The 19,377-nt window shown below is 39.7% G+C and overlaps 1 protein-coding gene and 24 non-coding genes across 25 annotated transcripts; 1 reads left to right on the top strand and 24 right to left on the bottom strand.

The window, feature by feature from the left end:
• Positions 1-231: 231 nt before the first annotated feature.
• On the bottom strand, positions 232-340 carry LOC149934503 (U6 spliceosomal RNA). Its single transcript, XR_016472710.1, has one exon. It is a non-coding gene; the product is annotated as a U6 spliceosomal RNA (small nuclear RNA).
• Positions 341-586: 246 nt separating this feature from the next.
• LOC149934502 (U6 spliceosomal RNA) lies at positions 587-695 on the bottom strand. Its single transcript, XR_016472707.1, has one exon. It is a non-coding gene; the product is annotated as a U6 spliceosomal RNA (small nuclear RNA).
• Positions 696-941: 246 nt separating this feature from the next.
• On the bottom strand, positions 942-1,050 carry LOC149934501 (U6 spliceosomal RNA). The gene has a single exon (XR_016472696.1). It is a non-coding gene; the product is annotated as a U6 spliceosomal RNA (small nuclear RNA).
• A 246-nt stretch (positions 1,051-1,296) lies between these two features.
• LOC149934500 (U6 spliceosomal RNA) lies at positions 1,297-1,405 on the bottom strand. The gene has a single exon (XR_016472685.1). It is a non-coding gene; the product is annotated as a U6 spliceosomal RNA (small nuclear RNA).
• Positions 1,406-1,651: 246 nt separating this feature from the next.
• LOC149934499 (U6 spliceosomal RNA) lies at positions 1,652-1,760 on the bottom strand. The gene has a single exon (XR_016472698.1). It is a non-coding gene; the product is annotated as a U6 spliceosomal RNA (small nuclear RNA).
• A 246-nt stretch (positions 1,761-2,006) lies between these two features.
• Positions 2,007-2,115, bottom strand: LOC149934498 (U6 spliceosomal RNA). The gene has a single exon (XR_016472674.1). It is a non-coding gene; the product is annotated as a U6 spliceosomal RNA (small nuclear RNA).
• Positions 2,116-2,361: 246 nt separating this feature from the next.
• Positions 2,362-2,470, bottom strand: LOC149934497 (U6 spliceosomal RNA). The gene has a single exon (XR_016472663.1). It is a non-coding gene; the product is annotated as a U6 spliceosomal RNA (small nuclear RNA).
• Positions 2,471-2,716: 246 nt separating this feature from the next.
• On the bottom strand, positions 2,717-2,825 carry LOC149934496 (U6 spliceosomal RNA). Its single transcript, XR_016472652.1, has one exon. It is a non-coding gene; the product is annotated as a U6 spliceosomal RNA (small nuclear RNA).
• A 246-nt stretch (positions 2,826-3,071) lies between these two features.
• LOC149934495 (U6 spliceosomal RNA) lies at positions 3,072-3,180 on the bottom strand. Its single transcript, XR_016472641.1, has one exon. It is a non-coding gene; the product is annotated as a U6 spliceosomal RNA (small nuclear RNA).
• Positions 3,181-3,426: 246 nt separating this feature from the next.
• Positions 3,427-3,535, bottom strand: LOC149934494 (U6 spliceosomal RNA). Its single transcript, XR_016472630.1, has one exon. It is a non-coding gene; the product is annotated as a U6 spliceosomal RNA (small nuclear RNA).
• Positions 3,536-3,781: 246 nt separating this feature from the next.
• On the bottom strand, positions 3,782-3,890 carry LOC149934493 (U6 spliceosomal RNA). The gene has a single exon (XR_016472618.1). It is a non-coding gene; the product is annotated as a U6 spliceosomal RNA (small nuclear RNA).
• A 246-nt stretch (positions 3,891-4,136) lies between these two features.
• Positions 4,137-4,245, bottom strand: LOC149934492 (U6 spliceosomal RNA). Its single transcript, XR_016472607.1, has one exon. It is a non-coding gene; the product is annotated as a U6 spliceosomal RNA (small nuclear RNA).
• A 246-nt stretch (positions 4,246-4,491) lies between these two features.
• LOC149934491 (U6 spliceosomal RNA) lies at positions 4,492-4,600 on the bottom strand. The gene has a single exon (XR_016472697.1). It is a non-coding gene; the product is annotated as a U6 spliceosomal RNA (small nuclear RNA).
• A 246-nt stretch (positions 4,601-4,846) lies between these two features.
• Positions 4,847-4,955, bottom strand: LOC149934490 (U6 spliceosomal RNA). Its single transcript, XR_016472596.1, has one exon. It is a non-coding gene; the product is annotated as a U6 spliceosomal RNA (small nuclear RNA).
• A 246-nt stretch (positions 4,956-5,201) lies between these two features.
• On the bottom strand, positions 5,202-5,310 carry LOC149934489 (U6 spliceosomal RNA). The gene has a single exon (XR_016472585.1). It is a non-coding gene; the product is annotated as a U6 spliceosomal RNA (small nuclear RNA).
• A 246-nt stretch (positions 5,311-5,556) lies between these two features.
• LOC149934488 (U6 spliceosomal RNA) lies at positions 5,557-5,665 on the bottom strand. Its single transcript, XR_016472574.1, has one exon. It is a non-coding gene; the product is annotated as a U6 spliceosomal RNA (small nuclear RNA).
• Positions 5,666-5,911: 246 nt separating this feature from the next.
• On the bottom strand, positions 5,912-6,020 carry LOC149934487 (U6 spliceosomal RNA). Its single transcript, XR_016472563.1, has one exon. It is a non-coding gene; the product is annotated as a U6 spliceosomal RNA (small nuclear RNA).
• Positions 6,021-6,266: 246 nt separating this feature from the next.
• Positions 6,267-6,375, bottom strand: LOC149934486 (U6 spliceosomal RNA). Its single transcript, XR_016472552.1, has one exon. It is a non-coding gene; the product is annotated as a U6 spliceosomal RNA (small nuclear RNA).
• Positions 6,376-6,621: 246 nt separating this feature from the next.
• LOC149934485 (U6 spliceosomal RNA) lies at positions 6,622-6,730 on the bottom strand. Its single transcript, XR_016472541.1, has one exon. It is a non-coding gene; the product is annotated as a U6 spliceosomal RNA (small nuclear RNA).
• Positions 6,731-6,976: 246 nt separating this feature from the next.
• LOC149934484 (U6 spliceosomal RNA) lies at positions 6,977-7,085 on the bottom strand. Its single transcript, XR_016472530.1, has one exon. It is a non-coding gene; the product is annotated as a U6 spliceosomal RNA (small nuclear RNA).
• Positions 7,086-7,331: 246 nt separating this feature from the next.
• On the bottom strand, positions 7,332-7,440 carry LOC149934483 (U6 spliceosomal RNA). The gene has a single exon (XR_016472519.1). It is a non-coding gene; the product is annotated as a U6 spliceosomal RNA (small nuclear RNA).
• Positions 7,441-7,686: 246 nt separating this feature from the next.
• On the bottom strand, positions 7,687-7,795 carry LOC149934482 (U6 spliceosomal RNA). Its single transcript, XR_016472507.1, has one exon. It is a non-coding gene; the product is annotated as a U6 spliceosomal RNA (small nuclear RNA).
• A 246-nt stretch (positions 7,796-8,041) lies between these two features.
• On the bottom strand, positions 8,042-8,150 carry LOC149934481 (U6 spliceosomal RNA). Its single transcript, XR_016472496.1, has one exon. It is a non-coding gene; the product is annotated as a U6 spliceosomal RNA (small nuclear RNA).
• Positions 8,151-8,396: 246 nt separating this feature from the next.
• On the bottom strand, positions 8,397-8,505 carry LOC149934480 (U6 spliceosomal RNA). Its single transcript, XR_016472485.1, has one exon. It is a non-coding gene; the product is annotated as a U6 spliceosomal RNA (small nuclear RNA).
• A 3,963-nt stretch (positions 8,506-12,468) lies between these two features.
• Positions 12,469-13,746, top strand: LOC149934479 (zinc finger MYM-type protein 1-like). Its single transcript, XM_090153463.1, has one exon. It carries the CDS (start codon positions 12,469-12,471, stop codon positions 13,744-13,746), a length of 1,278 nt encoding a protein of 425 aa, XP_090009589.1.
• The last annotated feature ends 5,631 nt before the right edge of the window (positions 13,747-19,377 follow it).

Below are 19,377 nucleotides of genomic sequence, written 5' to 3'. Positions count from 1 at the left end.
CCACTCCGCTTATATAGCCCCATTTTCGATTTAGTCACTTTACCCTATATGACCTCGGAAATTAAGAAAACTCTCAATCGCGCGCGTTTTTCGCCCAATATTTTTTAAACGGTTTCTTTCTTACCACGCTGGTTTTAATATCATCTTAAATTTAAATAATATCTAACGAGTAAAAAATTAATAATCCCGTCGTTTCCCTAATACGAAATTTAACCAAGTAGGGGGCGACGAAAAAATTTGGAACGCTTCACGATTTTGCGTGTCATCCTTGCGCAGGGGCCATGCTAATCTTCTCTGTATCGTTCCAATTTTAGTAAATGTCAGATTCCGAAGAATCGACACACTCGCTAGGGGCCCACTCCGCTTATATAGCCCCATTTTCGATTTAGTCACTTTACCCTATATGACCTCGGAAATTAAGAAAACTCTCAATCGCGCGCGTTTTTCGCCCAATATTTTTTAAACGGTTTCTTTCTTACCACGCTGGTTTTAATATCATCTTAAATTTAAATAATATCTAACGAGTAAAAAATTAATAATCCCGTCGTTTCCCTAATACGAAATTTAACCAAGTAGGGGGCGACGAAAAAATTTGGAACGCTTCACGATTTTGCGTGTCATCCTTGCGCAGGGGCCATGCTAATCTTCTCTGTATCGTTCCAATTTTAGTAAATGTCAGATTCCGAAGAATCGACACACTCGCTAGGGGCCCACTCCGCTTATATAGCCCCATTTTCGATTTAGTCACTTTACCCTTTATGACCTCGGAAATTAAGAAAACTCTCAATCGCGCGCGTTTTTCGCCCAATATTTTTTAAACGGTTTCTTTCTTACCACGTTGGTTTTAATATCATCTTAAATTTAAATAATATCTAACGAGTAAAAAATTAATAATCCCGTCGTTTCCCTAATACGAAATTTAACCAAGTAGGGGGCGACGAAAAAATTTGGAACGCTTCACGATTTTGCGTGTCATCCTTGCGCAGGGGCCATGCTAATCTTCTCTGTATCGTTCCAATTTTAGTAAATGTCAGATTCCGAAGAATCGACACACTCGCTAGGGGCCCACTCCGCTTATATAGCCCCATTTTCGATTTAGTCACTTTACCCTATATGACCTCGGAAATTAAGAAAACTCTCAATCGCGCGCGTTTTTCGCCCAATATTTTTTAAATGGTTTCTTTCTTACCACGCTGGTTTTAATATCATCTTAAATTTAAATAATATCTAACGAGTAAAAAATTAATAATCCCGTCGTTTCCCTAATACGAAATTTAACCAAGTAGGGGGCGACGAAAAAATTTGGAACGCTTCACGATTTTGCGTGTCATCCTTGCGCAGGGGCCATGCTAATCTTCTCTGTATCGTTCCAATTTTAGTAAATGTCAGATTCCGAAGAATCGACACACTCGCTAGGGGCCCACTCCGCTTATATAGCCCCATTTTCGATTTAGTCACTTTACCCTATATGACCTCGGAAATTAAGAAAACTCTCAATCGCGCGCGTTTTTCGCCCAATAATTTTTAAACGGTTTCTTTCTTACCACGCTGGTTTTAATATCATCTTAAATTTAAATAATATCTAACGAGTAAAAAATTAATAATCCCGTCGTTTCCCTAATACGAAATTTAACCAAGTAGGGGGCGACGAAAAAATTTGGAACGCTTCACGATTTTGCGTGTCATCCTTGCGCAGGGGCCATGCTAATATTCTCTGTATCGTTCCAATTTTAGTAAATGTCAGATTCCGAAGAATCGACACACTCGCTAGGGGCCCACTCCGCTTATATAGCCCCATTTTCGATTTAGTCACTTTACCCTATATGACCTCGGAAATTAAGAAAACTCTCAATCGCGCGCGTTTTTCGCCCAATATTTTTTAAACGGTTTCTTTCTTACCACGCTGGTTTTAATATCATCTTAAATTTAAATAATATCTAACGAGTAAAAAATTAATAATCCCGTCGTTTCCCTAATACGAAATTTAACCAAGTAGGGGGCGACGAAAAAATTTGGAACGCTTCACGATTTTGCGTGTCATCCTTGCGCAGGGGCCATGCTAATCTTCTCTGTATCGTTCCAATTTTAGTAAATGTCAGATTCCGAAGAATCGACACACTCGCTAGGGGCCCACTCCGCTTATATAGCCCCATTTTCGATTTAGTCACTTTACCCTATATGACCTCGGAAATTAAGAAAACTCTCAATCGCGCGCGTTTTTCGCCCAATATTTTTTAAACGGTTTCTTTCTTACCACGCTGGTTTTAATATCATCTTAAATTTAAATAATATCTAACGAGTAAAAAATTAATAATCCCGTCGTTTCCCTAATACGAAATTTAACCAAGTAGGGGGCGACGAAAAAATTTGGAACGCTTCACGATTTTGCGTGTCATCCTTGCGCAGGGGCCATGCTAATCTTCTCTGTATCGTTCCAATTTTAGTAAATGTCAGATTCCGAAGAATCGACACACTCGCTAGGGGCCCACTCCGCTTATATAGCCCCATTTTCGATTTAGTCACTTTACCCTATATGACCTCGGAAATTAAGAAAACTCTCAATCGCGCGCGTTTTTCGCCCAATATTTTTTAAACGGTTTCTTTCTTACCACGCTGGTTTTATTATCATCTTAAATTTAAATAATATCTAACGAGTAAAAAATTAATAATCCCGTCGTTTCCCTAATACGAAATTTAACCAAGTAGGGGGCGACGAAAAAATTTGGAACGCTTCACGATTTTGCGTGTCATCCTTGCGCAGGGGCCATGCTAATCTTCTCTGTATCGTTCCAATTTTAGTAAATGTCAGATTCCGAAGAATCGACACACTCGCTAGGGGCCCACTCCGCTTATATAGCCCCATTTTCGATTTAGTCACTTTACCCTATATGACCTCGGAAATTAAGAAAACTCTCAATCGCGCGCGTTTTTCGCCCAATATTTTTTAAACGGTTTCTTTCTTACCACGCTGGTTTTAATATCATCTTAAATTTAAATAATATCTAACGAGTAAAAAATTAATAATCCCGTCGTTTCCCTAATACGAAATTTAACCAAGTAGGGGGCGACGAAAAAATTTGGAACGCTTCACGATTTTGCGTGTCATCCTTGCGCAGGGGCCATGCTAATCTTCTCTGTATCGTTCCAATTTTAGTAAATGTCAGATTCCGAAGAATCGACACACTCGCTAGGGGCCCACTCCGCTTATATAGCCCCATTTTCGATTTAGTCACTTTACCCTATATGACCTCGGAAATTAAGAAAACTCTCAATCGCGCGCGTTTTTCGCCCAATATTTTTTAAACGGTTTCTTTCTTACCACGCTGGTTTTAATATCATCTTAAATTTAAATAATATCTAACGAGTAAAAAATTAATAATCCCGTCGTTTCCCTAATACGAAATTTAACCAAGTAGGGGGCGACGAAAAAATTTGGAACGCTTCACGATTTTGCGTGTCATCCTTGCGCAGGGGCCATGCTAATCTTCTCTGTATCGTTCCAATTTTAGTAAATGTCAGATTCCGAAGAATCGACACACTCGCTAGGGGCCCACTCCGCTTATATAGCCCCATTTTCGATTTAGTCACTTTACCCTTTATGACCTCGGAAATTAAGAAAACTCTCAATCGCGCGCGTTTTTCGCCCAATATTTTTTAAACGGTTTCTTTCTTACCACGTTGGTTTTAATATCATCTTAAATTTAAATAATATCTAACGAGTAAAAAATTAATAATCCCGTCGTTTCCCTAATACGAAATTTAACCAAGTAGGGGGCGACGAAAAAATTTGGAACGCTTCACGATTTTGCGTGTCATCCTTGCGCAGGGGCCATGCTAATCTTCTCTGTATCGTTCCAATTTTAGTAAATGTCAGATTCCGAAGAATCGACACACTCGCTAGGGGCCCACTCCGCTTATATAGCCCCATTTTCGATTTAGTCACTTTACCCTATATGACCTCGGAAATTAAGAAAACTCTCAATCGCGCGCGTTTTTCGCCCAATATTTTTTAAATGGTTTCTTTCTTACCACGCTGGTTTTAATATCATCTTAAATTTAAATAATATCTAACGAGTAAAAAATTAATAATCCCGTCGTTTCCCTAATACGAAATTTAACCAAGTAGGGGGCGACGAAAAAATTTGGAACGCTTCACGATTTTGCGTGTCATCCTTGCGCAGGGGCCATGCTAATCTTCTCTGTATCGTTCCAATTTTAGTAAATGTCAGATTCCGAAGAATCGACACACTCGCTAGGGGCCCACTCCGCTTATATAGCCCCATTTTCGATTTAGTCACTTTACCCTATATGACCTCGGAAATTAAGAAAACTCTCAATCGCGCGCGTTTTTCGCCCAATAATTTTTAAACGGTTTCTTTCTTACCACGCTGGTTTTAATATCATCTTAAATTTAAATAATATCTAACGAGTAAAAAATTAATAATCCCGTCGTTTCCCTAATACGAAATTTAACCAAGTAGGGGGCGACGAAAAAATTTGGAACGCTTCACGATTTTGCGTGTCATCCTTGCGCAGGGGCCATGCTAATATTCTCTGTATCGTTCCAATTTTAGTAAATGTCAGATTCCGAAGAATCGACACACTCGCTAGGGGCCCACTCCGCTTATATAGCCCCATTTTCGATTTAGTCACTTTACCCTATATGACCTCGGAAATTAAGAAAACTCTCAATCGCGCGCGTTTTTCGCCCAATATTTTTTAAACGGTTTCTTTCTTACCACGCTGGTTTTAATATCATCTTAAATTTAAATAATATCTAACGAGTAAAAAATTAATAATCCCGTCGTTTCCCTAATACGAAATTTAACCAAGTAGGGGGCGACGAAAAAATTTGGAACGCTTCACGATTTTGCGTGTCATCCTTGCGCAGGGGCCATGCTAATCTTCTCTGTATCGTTCCAATTTTAGTAAATGTCAGATTCCGAAGAATCGACACACTCGCTAGGGGCCCACTCCGCTTATATAGCCCCATTTTCGATTTAGTCACTTTACCCTATATGACCTCGGAAATTAAGAAAACTCTCAATCGCGCGCGTTTTTCGCCCAATATTTTTTAAACGGTTTCTTTCTTACCACGCTGGTTTTAATATCATCTTAAATTTAAATAATATCTAACGAGTAAAAAATTAATAATCCCGTCGTTTCCCTAATACGAAATTTAACCAAGTAGGGGGCGACGAAAAAATTTGGAACGCTTCACGATTTTGCGTGTCATCCTTGCGCAGGGGCCATGCTAATCTTCTCTGTATCGTTCCAATTTTAGTAAATGTCAGATTCCGAAGAATCGACACACTCGCTAGGGGCCCACTCCGCTTATATAGCCCCATTTTCGATTTAGTCACTTTACCCTTTATGACCTCGGAAATTAAGAAAACTCTCAATCGCGCGCGTTTTTCGCCCAATATTTTTTAAACGGTTTCTTTCTTACCACGTTGGTTTTAATATCATCTTAAATTTAAATAATATCTAACGAGTAAAAAATTAATAATCCCGTCGTTTCCCTAATACGAAATTTAACCAAGTAGGGGGCGACGAAAAAATTTGGAACGCTTCACGATTTTGCGTGTCATCCTTGCGCAGGGGCCATGCTAATCTTCTCTGTATCGTTCCAATTTTAGTAAATGTCAGATTCCGAAGAATCGACACACTCGCTAGGGGCCCACTCCGCTTATATAGCCCCATTTTCGATTTAGTCACTTTACCCTATATGACCTCGGAAATTAAGAAAACTCTCAATCGCGCGCGTTTTTCGCCCAATATTTTTTAAACGGTTTCTTTCTTACCACGCTGGTTTTAATATCATCTTAAATTTAAATAATATCTAACGAGTAAAAAATTAATAATCCCGTCGTTTCCCTAATACGAAATTTAACCAAGTAGGGGGCGACGAAAAAATTTGGAACGCTTCACGATTTTGCGTGTCATCCTTGCGCAGGGGCCATGCTAATCTTCTCTGTATCGTTCCAATTTTAGTAAATGTCAGATTCCGAAGAATCGACACACTCGCTAGGGGCCCACTCCGCTTATATAGCCCCATTTTCGATTTAGTCACTTTACCCTATATGACCTCGGAAATTAAGAAAACTCTCAATCGCGCGCGTTTTTCGCCCAATATTTTTTAAACGGTTTCTTTCTTACCACGCTGGTTTTAATATCATCTTAAATTTAAATAATATCTAACGAGTAAAAAATTAATAATCCCGTCGTTTCCCTAATACGAAATTTAACCAAGTAGGGGGCGACGAAAAAATTTGGAACGCTTCACGATTTTGCGTGTCATCCTTGCGCAGGGGCCATGCTAATCTTCTCTGTATCGTTCCAATTTTAGTAAATGTCAGATTCCGAAGAATCGACACACTCGCTAGGGGCCCACTCCGCTTATATAGCCCCATTTTCGATTTAGTCACTTTACCCTTTATGACCTCGGAAATTAAGAAAACTCTCAATCGCGCGCGTTTTTCGCCCAATATTTTTTAAACGGTTTCTTTCTTACCACGTTGGTTTTAATATCATCTTAAATTTAAATAATATCTAACGAGTAAAAAATTAATAATCCCGTCGTTTCCCTAATACGAAATTTAACCAAGTAGGGGGCGACGAAAAAATTTGGAACGCTTCACGATTTTGCGTGTCATCCTTGCGCAGGGGCCATGCTAATCTTCTCTGTATCGTTCCAATTTTAGTAAATGTCAGATTCCGAAGAATCGACACACTCGCTAGGGGCCCACTCCGCTTATATAGCCCCATTTTCGATTTAGTCACTTTACCCTATATGACCTCGGAAATTAAGAAAACTCTCAATCGCGCGCGTTTTTCGCCCAATATTTTTTAAACGGTTTCTTTCTTACCACGCTGGTTTTAATATCATCTTAAATTTAAATAATATCTAACGAGTAAAAAATTAATAATCCCGTCGTTTCCCTAATACGAAATTTAACCAAGTAGGGGGCGACGAAAAAATTTGGAACGCTTCACGATTTTGCGTGTCATCCTTGCGCAGGGGCCATGCTAATCTTCTCTGTATCGTTCCAATTTTAGTAAATGTCAGATTCCGAAGAATCGACACACTCGCTAGGGGCCCACTCCGCTTATATAGCCCCATTTTCGATTTAGTCACTTTACCCTATATGACCTCGGAAATTAAGAAAACTCTCAATCGCGCGCGTTTTTCGCCCAATAATTTTTAAACGGTTTCTTTCTTACCACGCTGGTTTTAATATCATCTTAAATTTAAATAATATCTAACGAGTAAAAAATTAATAATCCCGTCGTTTCCCTAATACGAAATTTAACCAAGTAGGGGGCGACGAAAAAATTTGGAACGCTTCACGATTTTGCGTGTCATCCTTGCGCAGGGGCCATGCTAATCTTCTCTGTATCGTTCCAATTTTAGTAAATGTCAGATTCCGAAGAATCGACACACTCGCTAGGGGCCCACTCCGCTTATATAGCCCCATTTTCGATTTAGTCACTTTACCCTATATGACCTCGGAAATTAAGAAAACTCTCAATCGCGCGCGTTTTTCGCCCAATATTTTTTAAACGGTTTCTTTCTTACCACGCTGGTTTTAATATCATCTTAAATTTAAATAATATCTAACGAGTAAAAAATTAATAATCCCGTCGTTTCCCTAATACGAAATTTAACCAAGTAGGGGGCGACGAAAAAATTTGGAACGCTTCACGATTTTGCGTGTCATCCTTGCGCAGGGGCCATGCTAATCTTCTCTGTATCGTTCCAATTTTAGTAAATGTCAGATTCCGAAGAATCGACACACTCGCTAGGGGCCCACTCCGCTTATATAGCCCCATTTTCGATTTAGTCACTTTACCCTATATGACCTCGGAAATTAAGAAAACTCTCAATCGCGCGCGTTTTTCGCCCAATATTTTTTAAACGGTTTCTTTCTTACCACGCTGGTTTTAATATCATCTTAAATTTAAATAATATCTAACGAGTAAAAAATTAATAATCCCGTCGTTTCCCTAATACGAAATTTAACCAAGTAGGGGGCGACGAAAAAATTTGGAACGCTTCACGATTTTGCGTGTCATCCTTGCGCAGGGGCCATGCTAATCTTCTCTGTATCGTTCCAATTTTAGTAAATGTCAGATTCCGAAGAATCGACACACTCGCTAGGGGCCCACTCCGCTTATATAGCCCCATTTTCGATTTAGTCACTTTACCCTATATGACCTCGGAAATTAAGAAAACTCTCAATCGCGCGCGTTTTTCGCCCAATATTTTTTAAACGGTTTCTTTCTTACCACGCTGGTTTTAATATCATCTTAAATTTAAATAATATCTAACGAGTAAAAAATTAATAATCCCGTCGTTTCCCTAATACGAAATTTAACCAAGTAGGGGGCGACGAAAAAATTTGGAACGCTTCACGATTTTGCGTGTCATCCTTGCGCAGGGGCCATGCTAATCTTCTCTGTATCGTTCCAATTTTAGTAAATGTCAGATTCCGAAGAATCGACACACTCGCTAGGGGCCCACTCCGCTTATATAGCCCCATTTTCGATTTAGTCACTTTACCCTATATGACCTCGGAAATTAAGAAAACTCTCAATCGCGCGCGTTTTTCGCCCAATATTTTTTAAACGGTTTCTTTCTTACCACGCTGGTTTTAATATCATCTTAAATTTAAATAATATCTAACGAGTAAAAAATTAATAATCCCGTCGTTTCCGTAATACGAAATTTAACCAAGTGGAGCGCCTCGCTCGCTTCGCTCGCTCGGCTTGGGGGCCTGAGGTTTCGGCCAGCTTAACCTTACCTTTGGGTCTTGTTAGAACAATCTGTAACTATCTGTTTCCTTTACGCAACAAAGTGTCGCTTTGGAAATAGTAAAAGAATTCACATACCTGGGTGTTATGTTGGTCGAGCGCCGCTGTCGGCTGGTCCGTTTGCTGCAAATGCGGCTATTGAAGGTGATATGGGTTGAAGTATTATTAAGGAGAGAGAAGCAGCTAGCAAGTTTAATATCTTGGTCGCCTTATGGTAATGTCGCTGTTTTTGCTCTATTTCGCTCATTTCCATCACACGATATTGAAACACATCTCGAGGAATTCTCAGCTAGACCGTATATGGCCTGGGAGTATTGTGGCATTGAAGTGGCGGAGCTTCAATGGCGCATTGCTGTTAAAAGTAAAAGAAAATTAAGCCATTATCAATCCTAATGAAACCTCAAGCTGAATCCTTCATTGATGCTTCCTGAAGCAGTGGGCTACTCTTCCACGCTTGGACTGGGTCACTTCTGACAGGAGAGTGTCAAAATGGCGCCTGTCTGGTGAGGCTGTGGACTGGTCAGTGTTGAAACACATATTGGGGCAGTGTCGTAACTAGCATAGGTGACACCCTTGGCGGATATCATGGTGTTCTACTAACTAGTCTCTAGTTTGTGTAAGTTTTTATTTTTTCACTGTCTTTTGTCTACCCAATGGTAATGGGGTAGAGGTGTTTACTGACGGTTCGTTGTCCAGTAGGAGTACCGGGGTGGTATTTGCTGTGTACAGGGATGTACACAGCAAATAATAGAAGTGTATAACGAGTTCACTCGCATTATTGGTAAGGTGGATGCGTTTTCTCTCGAGCTCTTAGTAATACACGAGAGTATTTGTTGGTTAAGGACGCAAGTCCAATGTCCTGGTGATGGTGCAACGGTTTTTACGGATTTTTTTTTGCTATAAACGCAATAAGCAATCATAAAAACAGTCATGGCCCATGTCATAAAATCCGTAAGGTGTTGAAACTGATGGTGACTCAGGTCACTTTTACTTGGATAAAGTCACACACTGGGTGTGCAGGGAAAGAAAGGGCTGACTTTCTTGCAAAGTCAGCAACCGATTTTCCAGAGGAGAAGGAAATGAAGCCAACTAAGTTGGTAATTAAAAGGTGGCTTAACAAGGTGACGACTCAAAGGTGGCAGGAGTCGTGGGATGTAAGTGAGAAAGGTAAAGTAACTAAGAAGTACTTTCCTAAGGTCAAAAGTAGTTTCAACACGAACTACTATTTGACGCAAATCCTAAGTGGACACGGTAGGTTCCCACTTTACCTATTCAACTTGGGGCCTATTGCATCGCCCAAATGCATATGCGGTGCTCTGGAAGCAGACTCAGAGCACTATGTTCGTAATTGTCCCAAAACGAACCATTTGATAAGAAGACCACAGTGGCGGATCTAGGGGTAGGCAAGGTAGGCTACAGCCTACCCGTAATTTTCTAGGGGGCCCCGCCACCCAAAATCATTTCCATCTACAATACCGTTAAGTGTTTCATGAAAATTTTGTAAAATGGAAATCAAAATTTTAGCTTATAAAAAAACATCAAATTCAATTTATCGGAACGTTTTTTAACGTAAAGTGTGGGGAAGGGGGCGGGGCAGAGTGTAACGCGACGGGCCGGGACTATTTGTGTTAACCCCCTTTCTCGCCTTTGGCTTTCGCTGCCAGGTGCACAGAACACGCTGAAGGGACCAAATATTTTTGGTCGGCTTGCACAAGAAAGATAAATATTCGTGGAAATGTCTCCCCCGATATAGAATAGAAGAAGGGGAGATAAGGATCAAAAGGCGCATAGCGCCGCATACAATAGTGCAACTGCCCCAAGGTTTGTAGAAGCGCTTATCGCAACTGCCCGGGCCCAACCTGTCCAACTAGAAGAGGCCAGAGCCTGGAGAGGGGGGAACGGTTTGTGTCTTTATAATTTTGGGGTTTTACCCGGTTTTCAACACTTTTGCGATATTTCATGACTCTTTATCTCGACGAGTCGACGATACGGGCCTGGGCCATCTTTCGTTTCATTTCGTTTTGTGTTACAGAACGAGTTACTAGTCTTATTTTTTGTCTCTCCAGTCGAGTTTAAAATTTTGCCAAGAGCGGACTTCTACCTCCTCGAGGTTTAAAGAAGCCTTAATGCGCTTGTCTAAAATTTAAACACTTAGATACTATATCTCAAACCAAAAGCCTTTTTGAAACAGCCTAAGCTTTTTTCAAGGGTATTAGTAGCGACTAGCTACTTTTTAGAACAGCCTTTATAGGGTTTAAGCTCTGACTTCTCCTAGGGCCTCTACGGGCTTTTCAACTATTTGCTCTGTTTAATCATTTTTCGTGGTTGGGGAATTTTTTTTATTTTTTAAAGCCGCTCAGCCCGCTCTTCTAAAGTTCATTTGAATGGTTAGTTTTAGTGTGGAGATTAAATATGAAAAGATTTAATAACACTCACGCTTCAGGAGCCGAAAAGCGAAAGAAGAGAAAATTAGAACAAAAACAAATTGATTCTCAAAAGGATACACTTCGAAAGTTTTTAAAAATTAAAACCAATGAAATTATTGAAGCCCAAGAAAAAGCTACAGAACCAAGTGGGCAAGGATAATTTTTTGAGGATCAATGTATTTCAAACGGCTCCGAACCAAAACACGAAGAAATAATTAATAAAAGGGCAAATACTATTGGTGAGATTAACTTGGCGAATTCAATGCTTGACAGTCGATTAGCATTTACTGTTTTATTGAGTAACGACAAACCAGCAAAAGATGAAAATATAGACAAAGCACAGATACCAACAATAAAACCTGTTAAAGATATTAGCTTTAGTAAAGACGATGACACAGTTCAGCCTAAATTGAAAACATTTCCACAAACCGATTTTAAAGGGCAAAAAAAAAGTTTCAATTTAAATTGGTATGATAAATTTACAATGCTAGAATATTCGGTTGAAAACAACAAGGCGTATTGCTTTTGCTGTCGTCATTTTTCTACTACTAAGAATTCTTTGACCAACGGTTATTCAGACTGTAAAAATACAGACATGAGATTTAAAAAACACTTTAGCTCAGATAAATCACCCCACATGTTTGCATACGAAAACTTTCAAATGTATCGTCAGAGTAAAAATAACGGATCAGTCGCGACGAAAATCGATAATCAAAGAGAAAGCGATGTTACGCGGAATCGCGACGTTTTAGCTACGTTGGTTAAAATTGTTATTCTTTGCGCTCAGCAAGATATTGCTTTTCGGGGACATATTGAAATGAGTGATTCGGGCAACAGAGGTAACTTTATCGAAATTTTAGAGATGGTTAAGAAGATGTGCCCTGATTTAAAAAATAAATTAGATAAAATGCAGAATAACGCGAAGTACACTAGTTGTATAATTCAGAATGAATTATTTCTTTGAGTGGTAACATAATTAAAAAAATGATAAAATCAGAAATTGATTATTCTGGTGGATACATCTGTAATTGCAGACGAGTCAAGAGATAAAGGTGGATTAGAGCAATTGAGTGTGCGTTAATGGGGCCGTTAAAGAAAGGTTCATTGGATTTTTAGACCTACACTCATTTGACGCCAAATCAAACCCTTCTGGTATAATTAAAATTGTTGAAGAAAGTGGACTTCGCATTACCACTGCGTTTCTCAAAGTTATGATGGTGCGAGTGTTATGTCAGGAAATATAAGTGGTGTAAACATACAAATTCAAACCTCTGTTGGTGGCCCTTGTCCCTACATACACTGTTACGCTCATCGTTTGAATTTAGTTTTAATAGATTGCTGTTCGAAGTTAGGGCCCGTTAGAGAACTTCTTGGACTTCTTCAAGCAATTTACAACTTTCAGTGCAACTCAGTACTTAGATCCGAGTTTCTTTTAGAATCACAAAGTGCTCTCAATTACAAGGATGTACTGAAAATGCCCCAAAGTTGCCATACAAGGTGGTCAAGTAAACGAAAAGGAATTAACTACTTCAGAAATAGATTGGATGCCGTATTATTAGGTTTAGACAATATTATTGAAAATGGTAAATCGGAAGAGTCGGCGGAGTGTAGAGGGTACATTTCTCAGTTAGAAAACTTTCAAAACTTGGTACTGTTAATTGCTTTAGACGAGGTTTTAGGAACAACAAATGGTCTTTCGGAATATTTACAAAACTCCAAATTGGCATATTCACGAGCCGTTGCTTTGTGCAAAGCTACAGTTAGTGAACTTAGAGAAATGAGAACTGATACTAAATTTACTGAAATATGGGACGAAGCTTCCAAGCCTGCCAAAACAGTAAATGTTTCAATACCAGATCCAAAGAGTGAATTTGGTCCAAGGAAAAGGGTAGTTAGTAAGAAATTGAAAGAGTTCATAGTTTACGATAGCTTAGGAAACAGGGAAAATGAAAACATGAACGTGAGCCAGAAATTAAAAAGTACACAATTCGAGATTTTGGATAAATTTAGAGCAGAAATGAATAGAAGGTTGACCGATAACTCTTCTGTATTAAATTATTTATTGGCGTCTGATCCTCAGAGTGTTCAATTTCTAAACGAGGCTGATGTTATAAATTTTTGTAATATTTTTGAGAGATTTCAGTTCAATACTAGAGACATTAAAGATGGAATAAAAGTTGTTAAACGCCTTATGACAACCGAAAACGTTCTATCAACTCAAGACTGCCACAAGAGTATTTTGGTCATCAAGGATGGCTATCCAGAGATTGTGAAGTATTTTAATGTAATTCAGTGTATCCCGGTTTATAGCGCGGCATGCGAGAGGAGTTTTAGTACCCTTAACAGAATAAAAACAAACACACGAACGACAATGCGAGAAAATCGTCTTTCAAACTTACCTTTGTTATCTCTTAATAGAGATCTAACCAATATTTTGAAAGATAATCCCATGAAAGTTGTTGATGAGGTTTCTAAACAGAACAGAAGAATCGCTTTTTCTTTTTGAATTTTTTTAAAATAAATAACTTAATTTGTCTCACTTAGCACATTCAACAATTTTATAAATTTAACATTTAGTTTTTAGAATAATATGTGGTTGGGGGTCAGGCCCGTCACCAGGGGGGAGGCCGGTAGAGCCAGGCCTTACCTAGAATTGATTTGGCCCTACCTAGCATTTAGTGAGATAAAAATTAAAGCCCTAGGGCCCTTAGGTCAGTGGCGTAACGACAACGTTTGGGCCCCCCGCAGTATATCAAAAGGGCCCTTTATAAAAAAAAAACTTTTTTATTTGTTATCAAGCTTTAGTACAATTTTCGTAGCAAAATATTAATTCTTAAGACGAAACGGCCCCCTATTTTGTGAAAATGTCATGCCCCCCCCCCCCCCCCCGCGGTCGCGGGCTCTGCGGGTCCCTAGTTACACCACTGCCTTAGGTATAACGTTAACCAGGCTCACAATTTTAAATTTAATTTAAATTGTAGTAATTATATAGCACCGACATTATCAAAATTAGGCAGCCGTCATATTGAGTTTAATGCTTATCTGGTGTAAATGGTCTAGAAAACTGTTTTTGTCGTTGTAAAAATGTGTCCTACCATGGCCCTACCTAATTTTTTGGGCTGGTGACGGCCCTGTAGGGGGTCCACTTTTAATATTCAAGCCTACCTCAAAAAAATCCTGGATACGCCACTGGAAGACCACTCAAAGTGGATGGGCTTCGAAATCTGGATAACGAAACGATCAACGATCTTGAACGCGTAATGCGTTATATCGTGGTGAATTTTGACGAACTCACGAGTGAGTCGTGAGTCGGTGGTACAAGTATACGGGTGTATACTTGTTTGTGTGCGTTTTTTAGGAAGTGATTCCTAAATTTGTATACAGGTTGACGGCTCGGCCGGGACAAATGATGAAAAACCCCTGTAATGCTTAGGCGGTGCACGGGGTACATAAATACAATAGTCTGATGTCTGTTGTCATCCACAAATCTTGCCCGAATGGGTTGCACCCGGGGTGAACCGTCCCCGCCGCTACGCAACTGGAACGTGGAAGCGGAAAAATATGATACATTTTTTATCTGGGTTGATTTAAATGCTTGCCGTTGGGGTGGCTGAACCATAGCCTCAAAGCCTAATGTCTGGGACTTACATATTATTATTAAAATTTTGCTAGCTTATCACTCTGACACGAAATTTTTCCGGCTTTCGCTTAATATACTCTGTGTTCTGTAAATTACATTTTAATTTGGTTTTATTACGGTGATGCCAAACCGTTTCAAAGGGGTTGTACAATAAGCTTCGTGCGTAGTTTAAATTTTGGTCACAATTATCGCCGCCTACCGACCGAGTTTTAAATTGAATATATGAAAGCTGTCTGCTCGTTCAAAATTATCTCTGCACAACAGCTGAAAGTTTCAACAGAAAAACTTAGAAATTCAAAAGTTGTCTGCTATTTCCTCACATATTTAGTTCACGGATATTAAGGCAGATGGCGCTAAATTTCCTAAGCTCGAAACCTATATACACACCTTTCAAATATCACACTAAAAAATTACCACACTAAAATTTACAGTCATGTTAACGTATCAAATGTTACCGTAAAATTAACGACCAAATTAGTGTTATGTTACTTAACGGTAATCTGATAATTAAAATTACGGTGAAATGTAACTTGGAAATTTTGACCGTTAAATAAACAGTGAAAATACAGGGTGTTTCAAAAGGTTAGCCAAAAATTTTAAGGAGTTGTAGGGGGTGAGTTGAAACTTGGATAAATAATAGTAGTTCCTACAACTTTTATTAATCCAAGGTTGAGAAGTATTCCTGTTTTTTTCCCATTTTCCTTGGATGAGTTAAAAGAGCGCCAGAGAGCTGTTGCAGTTAAGAAAAATTAATGAACTTACAGGCCTAAGCTGCCGCTTAGGTGATTAAAGCTAGAACCATTATTGGTTCTAGATTGAAGCTGCAGCAGCGTTTTGCACTTCGCGAAATGGGCGGTTAAAAACGACCTTTTTTAAAAATAAACGTGGGTTACGTGGGTGCAAAGGTCGCGTGACTGGCATCATTCAATTTAACAGCCAATAGAATTTGGTTCACTCAATTATTTTTAGGAGTGGACGATTATTGATGATTTGGTCCTCTAAATAGAATTTAGAAATATATTTTGAGACGCGAAATAATCCAAGAGCGGTCTCGTCTCGGGATCGTACCAGCTAAGAGCAACAACACAAGGAGAACGCAGCTAGCCTTTAAACACGCTAACGAAGGGTTGTGTACGAATTTCATTGGACGAGCGTCACGAGCCTTTACGATGAACGTTTTACGGGCGGGGGGGGGGGAGACAATTTCCGAATTTTCCCCTTCCGACGGTAGCAGGCGCTAAAGCGTCTAGCCAATGAAAAATGTACACAAGAAAATCCACGACTTTTGACGGGTTGCGTTTTCCTTGTGTGGGGTGTTGTGTTTGTTGCTCCTAGGTATTAGTATGAACTCTCGACTCGGGCTCAGATTCAGTCTCGTCTCGTCTCAGCTCGTAAGTTGGGCAATATATTTCTTGGTCTCGGCTCGTGCTTAAAATGTTCTACGTTTTTTCGATTGGTCTCAGCCGAGGCTCGTGATTTAATTAAATTTAGAAGAGACAACTCACAAATTGAGACGAACCCGGGCAGCTATGGTGCTAAGCCTTTTTTCGTTACTTCATTTTCCGTTTTGCCAGTTACTAAAGAATACAATTTCACCATAATATTTCGACCTTTATTGCAGAAATGTTATGGCACTAATGATTCAAGTTCGAGTGGCCAAATGGTTGAGGAAATCTCTTCCACATTAGACGTTCCTTTGTCAGTCACCCTTTTGGTTTTGTAAAGGCTCTTTAGTAGACAATTCTTTGGACTCTGATATCAAACAGAATTCCATTTTGGTATATATTCAATATAAATTTTGTAGAATACCCAGTGGCCTTCCTCAAATTCCAATATAAATCACGTAGGCCTTGGACAATTATTGAAATTAACAAAAAACTAATTATACTGCATTAGGTAGTCTGACCGCAGTCGCTGGCCCTCAATGGGTTAGAGTGTGCAATAACTGGTGGCTTTACCGGGGAGTCGGTGTCCGGCTCTTGTAACCCATAAGGGCGGTGGCGCACTGGGAGATGTTAGCTTTGATCAAATGGTCCTATCTCCACCTCCGACTTCGGTCAGGTTTGGGCTGGATATTGAGCTTCGGCTCAGGCTAACGGAGAGGGTCCGTGCAAACTGGCCGCCTGGGCGGATTGGGTAGCCTGCTGTGGGGCGGCGGGCCTCCGTATGAGGGCACGGCGGTCCTGTTTCCCGGCCTTTTGGAGCCACACCGGGATCTCCGGTGCCAGCTCTGCCGGGTTACTTGGGCTGCTGTGTGCTCGCCGTTCCCCTTTAGGAGCTCTCTCCAAAGGGTTTGACTCTTTACCTACGTAGGTAGGGTGTCAGCTGGAGTTGCTACAGCATCCACTCTTAATCCCACTGCTATGTGCGAAGTGGGAAATGGTCCACCCATTGCTGCACCTTCTGCTGGGTTGAGTGGCTTGCGTCAAAGGTGCGACCATCAGTAGTAGGGTACTACTACGCATGCTGGATTTGTCACCTGTCCGGGCTAGGTGGACGCTGGCGTAGGGCACTATGAAATGAAATGAAATGGTTTATTTAACGTGCATAACAACAGTACAAATAGTACCACCATGGTTATACACTGGAAAAGGGATAGTTACAAATTAATATGGCTATGCCAATGGCATTGTGAAGAAGTTATACAATTTTTAAAATAGATGAATATTTACAAGATAATATATCAATTTTAGTACCATACATGTTACAAGTATTTTGCATACGTGCTAGAGGCGTGATGGTAAATTTATTGCAAAATGTTATTCTGAGTCGAGTGGCGTGGGTCGGGACATGGAAATTTAAGGAAGACAGTAGTGTCGGGAAGTTAGAGTATTTCAGTAGGCGCCAAATAAATATAATTTATCGTTTTTTTGCCTAGCTCCGTATAGTTTCCATATTCAGGTAGCGTAGCAAATGGTCGTGATCGTAAGGGTGCTTGGGGAGAAAGTATGTATGGACTAGTTCCAGGAATTTTCTTTGAACTCCTTCAATAGCTGTGAGCAGGTATTCCGCACAGCCTCCCCAGGATAACATGTCATATGTTAACTTTGATCGCGCAAGGCTGTAATATAGGGTTTTAAAGCAAAATAAGGACTTCAAGTCTTTAGCGAGCTTCAGTACACCAAAGAGAGTGCGGCGCGTTCGACCGACGATGTTCCAAACTTGTTCACGGAAATACAGGCCACTGTCGAAAATGATTCCCAGGTCTTTTAGGGTCGTGGTACGTGGTACACTGCTGCCCGCGACCGTATAGTGACTCATAACCCTTACGAAAATGGAGGATCATAATTTGATCCAAATTTGATTTAATTTATTGGATCCAAATGTGATCAAAAATTGGACAGATCAAACGGGGATCCAATAACAGTTGGATCCAATTTTGTTTTTACTTTAAGACCTCTTGATAAAATTTAGGATCCAATTTATATCAAATTGGGATCCAAATTGGATCAAGTAAGGATAGATTTTAGGAAATTTGAATGCAAATTGAATCCAATTTCGTAAATTGGGATCCAATATATATCACAATTTGATCCAATTTCGTAAATTGGGATACAATATATATCACAATTTGATCCAATTTCCTAAGTTGGGATCAGGGCCGGATTAAGACTTTATGGGGCCCTAGGCCCAAGTTAATTCTGGAGCCTCATTTTCAATAGCGAGCGAAGCGAGCTAGGCGCTTCCTCAATTTATAATTGAGAAATGGAAGAAAAATTCATTTTGCTGCCAGATTTAGTATGTTGTCAGACGTCAGGGGCTAAACGGCATTCCGTCACACCGTCAAAGAATGTGGCAATCAAACGTTTTTGGTTCATAGGGGTGGACGCATTTACTAAAATAACTCCGGAAAATATTTGGTGAAAAGCAAATGATTAAAGTTTTGTACTTTTATTTTTTTCGAACCCTCTTGTAGGCTTGGTGCCCTAGGCCCCGGCCTATTCGGCCTATTGGTTAATCCGGCCCTGGTTGGGATCCAATATATATCACAATTTTATACATATTTGGATCCCATGAGATTGGATAAAATTGGGTTCCCATGAGATTGGATCAAATTGGGATCCAATGAGATTTGGATCACCTCTTAATAAACTGAGATTTGGATCCAGTTTGCACTCAAAGAGATTTGGATCCAGTTGGGATCCAAAAAGATTTAGATACCGACCAGCATTAAAAGTACGGAGTCTGGGCAGTAAGCATTACTTTGAAAAATATGTAATTTTCGTTTCTTTAATTATATTTAAATAACCATAACGGCAGATACTACACTTTTCACTTAGTCGTGAGAGTAACTCACAGTGAAGCCCATTTGACAATTAACCATAGCCAACAGGACGAGAACGACGTTAAACTTTCTGGAAAAATTCCTTACATACATAACAAATCATGCCAAGAAACGATAAAATACTATAATGAAAAGCTAATTTTTAGGACAAAAACCTAGGAAACATACGATATCTGCCGAAAATCGTCTACTTTGGCCTAATATAAAGAAAC

The sequence above is a fragment of the Leiobunum rupestre genome, chromosome 7 (assembly GCF_980474605.1).
Source record: "Leiobunum rupestre chromosome 7, qqLeiRupe1.1.hap1, whole genome shotgun sequence".
NCBI lineage: Eukaryota > Metazoa > Arthropoda > Arachnida > Opiliones > Sclerosomatidae > Leiobunum > Leiobunum rupestre.
Note: the sequence above shows the minus strand (reverse complement) of the source record. Positions and strands in the feature narration are given on the sequence as shown.

What these genes read in the sequence shown, in the direction of transcription:
- LOC149934479 (XM_090153463.1), top strand. Translation starts at nt 12,469, where the DNA reads ATGTCAGGAAATATAAGTGGTGTAAACATACAAATTCAAACCTCTGTT.